The 9,740-nt window shown below is 35.2% G+C and overlaps 1 protein-coding gene across 1 annotated transcript in view; it reads left to right on the top strand.

The window, feature by feature from the left end:
* zdhhc7 (zinc finger DHHC-type palmitoyltransferase 7) overlaps positions 1-9,417 on the top strand; it is a 12,451-nt gene extending 3,034 nt beyond the window's left edge. The window contains exons 2-8 of the mRNA XM_016293057.1: positions 1,095-1,171; positions 2,978-3,271; positions 3,359-3,483; positions 4,356-4,452; positions 4,864-4,945; positions 5,805-5,935; positions 8,787-9,417. Of these exons, the coding sequence (XP_016148543.1) occupies positions 2,984-3,271; positions 3,359-3,483; positions 4,356-4,452; positions 4,864-4,945; positions 5,805-5,935; positions 8,787-8,963 (900 nt within the window). The 5' untranslated portion in view covers positions 1,095-1,171; positions 2,978-2,983 and the 3' untranslated portion in view covers positions 8,964-9,417. The remainder of the gene's footprint in view (positions 1-1,094; positions 1,172-2,977; positions 3,272-3,358; positions 3,484-4,355; positions 4,453-4,863; positions 4,946-5,804; positions 5,936-8,786) is intronic.
* Positions 9,418-9,740: the final 323 nt, after the last annotated feature.

Raw genomic sequence — 9,740 nt, 5'->3', positions numbered from 1 at the left:
ACGGCTCAGTACGGCACGGCACGGCACGGCTCAGTTTGGCTCGGTTTGTGTTTCCACTGCAGTTCAGTACCGCTTTAGAGTGGGCGGGATTATTCACATGTCGTTATAGTTGCGCCGCCTCTACTGCCGAGACTCCTAAAAAACGTTTTCATTCCGCGTCGCCCCATCAAGCTCTCGCTGGATCCGCTCCTCTGCTATCAACGAGAGGAACGTCTGTTCTTCCGCAACAGGGGGAACAGCCACTTTTTGGTTGTTAAAAAAGGTGCGCTCGTTCAAAACAGTTGCGTTCGATCCTTCGCTGGCTGTGCTGATTTAAATCTAGCGGGTCTGTTTGTGTCTCATGTCGCAAGTTCAGTGACGCAGGTAGTGACGATTCTCTCCGGCCAATCCGTGATCAGCAGAGTTTACACGTCACGTTTTGGTAACGGTACGGTACGCTTGGAACCCCAACCGAGGTGGTACTAAAAAAAGTACCAAGTACTGTACCCAGTGGAAAACCCCCAAAAAGTGAACCGTACCGAGCCGTACCGTGCCGTACCATGCAGTGGAAAAGCGCCATAAGTAACCTGAGACGTTCCCTTTCATGGGAACTTCGAACTGCGTCCTCTAGGGGTCGCTATGGGAAACCTAGAGGACGCAGTGTCTCGTTCCCTACTCCGGGAACCATGGTTACATAAGTAACCTGAGACGTTTTTCATATTAAAAGTGTGAGACATTGCATAAGCCAGTGTTAAAGTCTCTTAACAAAACAAACTGTAGTTATGTTTGACTTCAACAAGACGACATTTAAATTAATATAGCCGTAGAAAGTTATTTGCAAGAAACGATCAGAATTTGTTAGATTAGAAAATATAATTAGACCATTATTCTATTTAACTATGACATATAGCTGAGCCTGTGTGCTATTTTAGGGTTCAGATTTCACTTTGTAAAATATAGAGCTTGTTTAAATGATTATTATTAGAGATGACGGCTGTAAGACTGAAAATAAGGCTTTTTCTGCATTGCCCCGCTTACTGACACACTTTCCTTTCTTGCCGCGGGTTATAATCGCTTATCCCATGATTCTCTGTTTCTGTGTGTGCCCTCTACAGGGTCCAGACTGTGGATGCCTTTGAGTTCAAACCCGACAGGGTTCGAGAGGATGTCGTTGTGAGGGACGCTCTGCGTGGTGAGTCATTTGCACTTGCTAAGAAAAGCATCACTTGATCAAACCCCTCACACTATATTAAACTTCAGTTTGTCAGAAAAGCAAATGCATGCAGGTGAGCATCTACTGTAAAGAATCTCAGTATTTTTCAGTCCGGTTTCTGCTTTAGAATGAGTGTAGATTGTCAGTTTTGGCACTGACCATTCACATCTCTCTTTTAGGCTGTTTGGCCTTTTGTTTTGTAAGCGATTTGCATCTCAAAAGTATTTATGTAAATGAGATGCTAAGTTTCAGCCCAAGCTGAAGATAGAAACTGCTGCCTTGTTTCTTTAACAAAAGACACCAGATTAGCAATGACGTTCCAGTGATACCAGGATAGATACCAGTTGGATTTGGGAATTTATTAAAATATTTAGTGGGTTATTATATTATTTAGATAGAAGCGCATGTGTGATTAAAAGTACGCTATTCAAAAGTTTGGGGTTGGTAAGATTTTTAAATGTTTTGAGAGAAGTCTCTTTTGCTCACTAAGCCTGTGATTATTTGATGAAACTTGCAGTAAAATTGTGAAATATAATTACAACAGTTTTATATTTGAATATGTTTTCAAATGTAATTTATTCCTGTGATGCAAAGCTGAATTTTCAGCATCATTACTCCAGTCTTCAGTGTCACATGATCCTTCAGAAATCATTCCGATACAGGGTTATTATAGTTAACTAAAACTAAAACCATAAAAAAATTGTTACTTAAAGGGATAGTTCACCCAAAAATGAAAATTCTGTCATTAATAATTCACCCTCATGTCGTTCCAAACCCGTAAGACCTTAGTTCATCTTCAGATTCTCACAAATTAAGATATTTTTGGTGAAATCCGAGTGCTTTCTGACGCTCCATAGACAGCAATGCAACTGAAACGTTCCCAGGCCCAGAAAGGTAGTAAGAGCATCGTTAAAATAGTCCATGTGACATCAGTGGTTCATCCCTAATTTAATGAAGCTTCGAGAAGCAGTTAAACTTGACATACTAAAATAAATAAATAAAAACTATACAGACTTATTAAAACAACTATTAAAAAAAGAGAAAAACACTCAACAAATTTAGTTCAACTTTACCTTAAATGAAAATGAAAATGGAAAATACAAAAATAAATCTAATTCCAAATATTAAATATGGCTGCTTACTGACTCAAGTCAAAAGAGGGCCTGTGCTATTCTGATTTATAGATATGGCGGATATCTTTCCGTTAATTTTTGAACCCATTTTTTTATTTGCCATAAAAATGTATATTCAGTCATTTATAAAAGTAATAACACATCTATCCTCAACAAGCCACACAATTTGAGGTATCATTCATGTCCATAGCACTGTAAAACTCTAAGCATGAGCAGTAGTAATAGTGATAGTTGTCTTAGTAAATATCAACATTACGCATTTGCCTGATGCATTCATCAAAAGCAACTTCCATTGCATTGAAGAATGTAAATTATATCGATTCATGCATTCCCTTGGAAATCAAACCCATTATGTCGCAGTTGCTACTCAAAGTTGTAAATAAAAGAAAGATTATTGGAGTATATTTTACAAGAGTTTTTTACTTCAAAATGACACATTTGATTTAATGTGTTACTTGCCATTTGTATTTGTGAGATTTGTGAGCAATGTCCTAGTGAAAATTGTTTCTATGCCAAATTTTATTCACTGTAGCACCATGCCATGTATTGCTTTCCCATGCTTATACAGTACCATTATAGACAAGCATGTGAATCAGTGTTATGTCTGGCTGGAATGGCCATCCAATGGTAGCCTCTCTCTCTCTCTTTGCAGGTGAGAATGCAGTCTTCAGGACACCGGTTGAGGGATGTGGAGCAGCACCAGCCCCTGCTCAGCGGAGGGGAGGAGGAGGTGGCAGCCAGCCGCATCTGGTTCATCCAGGACAGCTGCGGGATGGTGTGCGCCTTCATGACCTGGTTTCTGGTTATGTACGCAGAATTCGTGGTGAACTTTGTCATGCTGCTCCCCTCCAAAAGCTTCTGGTTCTCTCTCATCAACGGTGTGGCGTTTAACTTCCTGGCTGTGCTGGCGCTGACGTCGCACCTTCGAACCATGCTGACGGATCCGGTAAGAAAGGACTGTTATTTTGATTAAATGTGGTAATGACGATTTTGTGATGGGTGTTATTGATGTGAAGTGTGATGTTATTATCAGGGAGCCGTTCCCAAAGGTAACGCCACTAAAGAATACATGGAGAGTCTGCAGCTGAAGCCAGGAGAGGTCATCTACAAGTGTCCGAAATGCTGCAGCATTAAACCAGAGAGGGCACACCATTGCAGGTAAGACCAACATCTGATTTATTACTTGCAAAGCTTTTGCTAACAGTTTTTTTATCTGTACGGGTCCACAATCTACACGTTTGTAGCATTTTAAAATTTCAAACCAGGTTTCTTGCTCCAAAAACAATATTTGTCTTTTTTTTTTCACCCTCTTTTTACAGGATTTTACTACTATACTGTATCTTTTTGCACATTTTTGTATTTGGAATGAATAAAAACCTCCCTGTCAAGTTACTAAATACCACATTGATATGTAAACACATATTGATATTGATGTAAACATGGGATGTCATATCTTAGTGTGATCTTAAAAATACATTAGAATTATGAAATATTGTTGTAATTGCAAGTAACTGTTATCTATTGTAATATATTTTAAAATATAATTTATTCCTGTGATGCAAAGCTGAATTTTCAGCATCAGTACTCCAGTCTTCAGAGTCACATGATCCTTCAGAAATCATTCTAATATGCTGCTTTGCTCAAGAAATGTTTCATATGATCAATGTTGAAAACAGTTGTAATCCTTAGTATTTTTGTAGAAACTGTGATACATTTTTTCAGGATTCTTTAATGAATCGAAAGTTCAAAAGAGCAGCATTTAACTGAAATAGAAATCTTTTGTAGCATTGTAAATGTCTGTACTGTCACTTCTGATCAATTTAATGCCTCCTTGATGAATAAAAGTATTATTCTGTTTAAAAAAATCTAGTAGTGTATAGTTGACTAAGGAGGAATTGTTTTTAGCCAGAAAAATCCTGTTTTACCTTAAATATCCCCTTTAAATCAAGGCCAAGCATCAGTGACTTCTAGACGTTTCTCGTCTCGTTTTATAAATGGTATGGTCTTTTCTCCTGTTTTGTTTGTTGTAGTATCTGTAAGAGATGCATCAGGAAGATGGATCACCACTGTCCTTGGGTCAACAACTGTGTGGGCGAGAACAATCAGCGATTCTTTGTGCTCTTCACTGTGAGTGTGTCTGAGACTGCTCTCGCTTCTTTTACAATATATTATGGTGGAATTACTAACCTTCTTTTGCCTTAGTTTTATAGGAAATTATTTATTTGGCTCTAACATCTGTTTGCATGAGCTGTGACCACATTATTATAAATCAGTTCTATAACTCCACTGCAATTCTTTGTTTATATAGTGATCTTATACTGTAATTATTATGATTGTAGTAAGGCTACCATTTAAACTGTGTATTGCTTTATTGCTCTTAACCACTGACCTTTACTCTGATAAACGTTTCAGGCATCAGGGTACAACATTTTGAGGTTTTCATAATAAGGAACCAGTATTTTAAAGCATGACAAAAGCATTTTACTTTTAATTTTGAATAATATTTAACTTCAGTGTGTTTTTTTTTTTTCTTCTCAGATGTACATAGCCTCCATTTCATTGCATGCGCTGTGTCTCTGCGGTTTCCACTTCTTCACCTGTGTCAAAGTCCAGTGGAATGGTGGGTAATAGACATTTGAGATTGGCACGCCATTACTGAAGGACAGAGGCTATCATAAGAAGTCAAGAGCAATGTATTGACATTCAGTGTGCTGTGTCATTGTAGGCTTCTTTTGCTCTGATAAGCCACTTTGGCCTTAAGAAAACACATTGTGATTGCACTCTCTGATTTATGTGCTGATTTATTAGGCAAGTAATCTAAATAGTCTATGAATTCACATTTTTATACCCAAGTTTGAGCCGGCACATTCAACTTATCTCAGAAGTCATGATTTTGGTAATCACCAATGCTGTTAGTTTAGGGCAGCTTTGGCACAAACCTTGCATTTGGTGGTCTAATAAATCTGTTAAGCACTGTATATGCACATTGTATACGTATATGTATTTTTTCTAATTGAGTTTTATGTTCATGCATTGTATATAAAATACTACATAATTATAAAGCAATAGCATGTATAATATTTATTACATTTTCAATAAATGTATGAATTAATACGTTAATAAGCTTAATCTTTTTAATTAACATTTATAATTTGTACATTTTTATAACTGGCTTTTTGTATGTTTTTTATAACTAGCATTTCATTGTTTTTATTATATTCAATGCATAATAATTTTTATAATTAATATTTACAATTCATATATGTTTATAATTGACATATTTTGCATGTCACTAAGTATGTGTTTCATTCTTTTTTTTATGCTTTTAATGATTTTTGCATTAGAAGAAGAAGCTATAGTGCAGTCTTTACTACTGTTCTTTTATTCCTCACACAAAGCACAAAGCACTTGAGAATTTGATCTCCAGCATTGGTTTTGACAGCATCATCTCATCTGTGTTGTTCTTATCTGTTCTGTAGAGTGTAGTGATTTCTCCCCACCTGTGGCGGTCATGCTGCTGATTTTCCTGTGTCTGGAAGCACTGCTGTTTCTCACCTTCACTGCTGTCATGTTCGGCACGCAGATTCACTCCATCTGTAATGATGAGACGGTAAGTCCTCTGACCTGGTTACTAGCATTACTTCTGATGAAACTGAACTTTTACAGCCACCAATGGATTATAATTATGGGGGGAGGGGGGAAACCCTGCAGAATTATTTATATTAATATATTACATATGTATATATTAAAATATTATACTTTATTTTCTTTAATTGCATTAATCATAAAAATAAAAATTACTAATATTTTATGTATAATAAAGCAGTAAAAATAAAGATATTTTCATTTTATGCCACAATATTTCTCAGATCTTCACTGAATTTTAATTGTAAATTATGTATATATTAAAATATTATATTTTAGTTTATTTTATTTGTATTGTATTAATCATAAAAATAAAAATTACAAATATTTTATGTATAACAAAGCAGTAAAAATAAAGATATTTTCATTTTATGCCACAATATTTCTCAGATCTTCACTGAATTTATTTATATTTATATATTACATATGTAATTATGTATATTTTATTTTATTATATTAATCAAAAATAAATATTTCAGGTATAAAGCAGTAAAAAGATGATTTTCATTGTATGCCACTATTTCTCAAATTCACTCCATTTGAGTTCTAATTTATGTATATCAATATATTATATATGTATATAAATAAATATATATATATATATATATATATATATATATTACTTTATTTTATTTTTATTATATTAATCATAAAATAAAAAATTACAAATATTTTATGTAAAATATAGCAGTAAAAAAAGATATTTTCAATTTATTCTACATTATTTCTAAGTTAAAGATCTAAGTTAAAATTTGCTGCATTAGAGTTCTAATTTATTTATATTAATATATTATATCAGGGTGTCCTTAAAAAGTATTAAAAGTTGATAAATAAATTTAGAGAAAATTAAGGCCCTTAATAAGTATTAAAAAGCCTTAAATGCCATTTTCCAAGGTATTAAATTTTGTATCATCTTTACATTATGTATATTTGTCCGAATAGTGGGGTTCTGTGTTGTTTATTTATGGAATCCCGCAAGATTTGACAGCGCGGGGCTTGTTGATCCCGCTCACGCTGAACTTCTGACCATTATCGCATGCTCCCATCCGCTCCCGCGATTTTTGTGTGCGCTTCCGTAAACATTCTAATATTGTATATTATTTTCGCGCATCAGGGCGCCGCTATCAATATGTGGCGTATTTAAACCCTTTTTGAATGAGCGCTTGCAGTCGTAGTTCACTTTCGATTTCGCGATCGTGCTTGCACTGTGTAAAGGGAGCACATCTTACGATAAAAGATATTTGTCAATGAGCTCCGGATCTGTTGAGCAGCAAATCTTCCAACATCTTGTCAGTTATCTCTCCTTACTTTTGACCCGTGATCAGTCAAATCTGACTTCTGCAGCTGGTGTTGGATGCAGGGTTGTTGTTGTTTTTTTCACGAAATTGGGCTGCTTTTAAACTGTTGCCATGGGCTGATTTTCCCCCGTGGGTTAAAGGTTTAAAATATTGCATAAATTACATTTGGTTGAAATGCTTGTACTGAAACATTTTGCATTCTATCTGTAATAAAAATGTGCTAAATGTTTTGGGCCACACTAGTAGGAAGCAGTTGAGCTGTGTTTATGATAAATGTGCATAACAGTGACTGTAAAATATGTCTTTTAGGGATGGAAATGACATTTTTATATTTGGGACATGGTAATAGCGCTACTTTGGGCTGGTTTTTAATTACTGGCATGGGCTTGGGATGCACAATTAAAATGATGTAATAGTTGTGATCATTATTTTACCTTCCATGATCATTCAGACACTGACACTCTGTCAATTCTGCATCAAATCAAGCACTCTGTAATCACAGCTAAACTGTCTGATCAGTCAGGTGTTTGTCATGAGAAGTGTGCCACAAAACAGCTATGGTTTGCAGACAGTTATAAGAGTTGATGTTACAAATACGTCTTTTGAGTATACTGTGTGAACTCATTGCCCCGTTATTTCCCCTCCTCAATAAGTTTTGTCAGTTGTTTTGTTTATTGGTCTAATGCTTGTTTCTTGGGTTGCATTGGTTAGTCACTCAATTAATTCTCTTGTGCTTAGTTCCCGACTACTGAATTATGTTCAATTGATAAGGAGTTATCACAAAGTAAGTCTGTTTAGTTGTGCTATCTTACAATCAATATATAATAAATGTAGGTTAAAGTGTTGCCGATGTAACCGGTTGAAACTTGGACTGGCGATGAGGTCTTAAAAAAGGGTCTTAAAAGGTATTAATTTAACTCCATGCCACAATTGGTGGCTGACTAAATACTTTTTTTCCCCACTGTATATACCCTGTATATATGTATATAATAAAATATTACTTTATTTTATTTTTATTATATTAATCATAAAAATTAAAAAAATGACAAATATGTGACTCTGGAGCACAAAAGCAGTCATAAGTAGCACAGGTATATTTGAAGAGCAATAGCCAACAATACATTGTATGGGTCAAAATGATCCATTTTTCTTTTATGCCAAAACTCATTAGGACATTAAGTAAAGATCATGTTCCATGAAGATATTTAGTAAATTTCCTACCGTAAATATATGAAAACTTGATTTTTGATTAGTAATATGCATCGCTAAGAACTAAATTTGGACAACTTTAAAAGCGATTTTCTCAATATTTCATATATATTTTCATAACATCAATGGAAAGCTTATTTAGTCAGCTTTCAGGAGATGTATAAATCTCGAAACTGGTTTTGTGGTCCAGGGTCACATATTTTATTATGTATAATAAACCAGTGAAAAGAAGATATTTGCTACCTTTGTTCTGTAACAATGGGCTGACTGTATTAGCCATAACTTTACATTTCTGCTTGACCCGCATAGGAAATCGAGCGATTGAAGAACGAGAAGCCCACGTGGGAGCGGCGGGTGCGATGGGAGGGGATGAAGTCTGTTTTCGGTGGGCCGCCCTCTCTGCTCTGGTTCAACCCTTTTGCTGGACTCCGTCTTCAGGTCCTGATGGTTCGTGCCCGGAAGAACGGAGCCGAGTTCTCAGTCTGAGTGAAGAATGCTGTCTGTAAGGCACAGCCGTCTGCCTTCATGCCTATTACCCCCCTCACATAGGACATAGGACTCCTTCCTTTAATACTGAAGCAGGTTTGGAGCCACTACGGTGAAGACCTGTTAAATAACTGATGTCGCTCCTGGAACAATGAGGCTACGTCTCGATACAGTCTGTCTGCGTCCACACATTATTACCTCGTAAGGCGGATCATATTTGTTATGCTCATATTGTCTTCACGAACATTCATTTAGATTTGCTTTTGATTTATTTTTGTCGTTCGGAAATGTACAGAACATTTGAAAGGTGTTGATATCCGTTATCCAGCCTGAAGAAAACTGCATCTAGAGCTACCGTGTGTCAAAAATAATGGTTAGCATGTGAAGGTTATTTAAAGAAATAGATCATAAACCAAACTGAAATTTGCAAAGGAATGTGTTTTTGCCAAAAAAATAAATAAAAAAAAGCTTCTTTGGTGAATCTCACAAAAACTGTCAGGAAATGTCCAGGTGCTCAGATATCACATCAAAATCAAAAGGAGAAAATAAAAAATGATATTGTATTATTTTTCTTCGCCTATTACTATTTTATTTACATTGAAAGGAAATGTTTTATTTGCATTATTGTAATAGATAGGTAATCTATTATTTAAAATGTTAAGTATTTATACATCATTTGTACTGAATTTAATTTATGCTGATTTTATTTTTTAATTACTTTATTATAATAAAGACAGTGACATTTTTTTCACACTACAGTAATGAGAATTTAAGTTG

Source organism: Sinocyclocheilus grahami, unplaced genomic scaffold (genome assembly GCF_001515645.1).
Source record: "Sinocyclocheilus grahami isolate Dianchi unplaced genomic scaffold, SAMN03320097.WGS_v1.1 scaffold14.1, whole genome shotgun sequence".
NCBI classification, from domain to species: Eukaryota; Metazoa; Chordata; class Actinopteri; order Cypriniformes; family Cyprinidae; genus Sinocyclocheilus; species Sinocyclocheilus grahami.
This window is presented reverse-complemented; position numbering and strand designations above follow the sequence as displayed.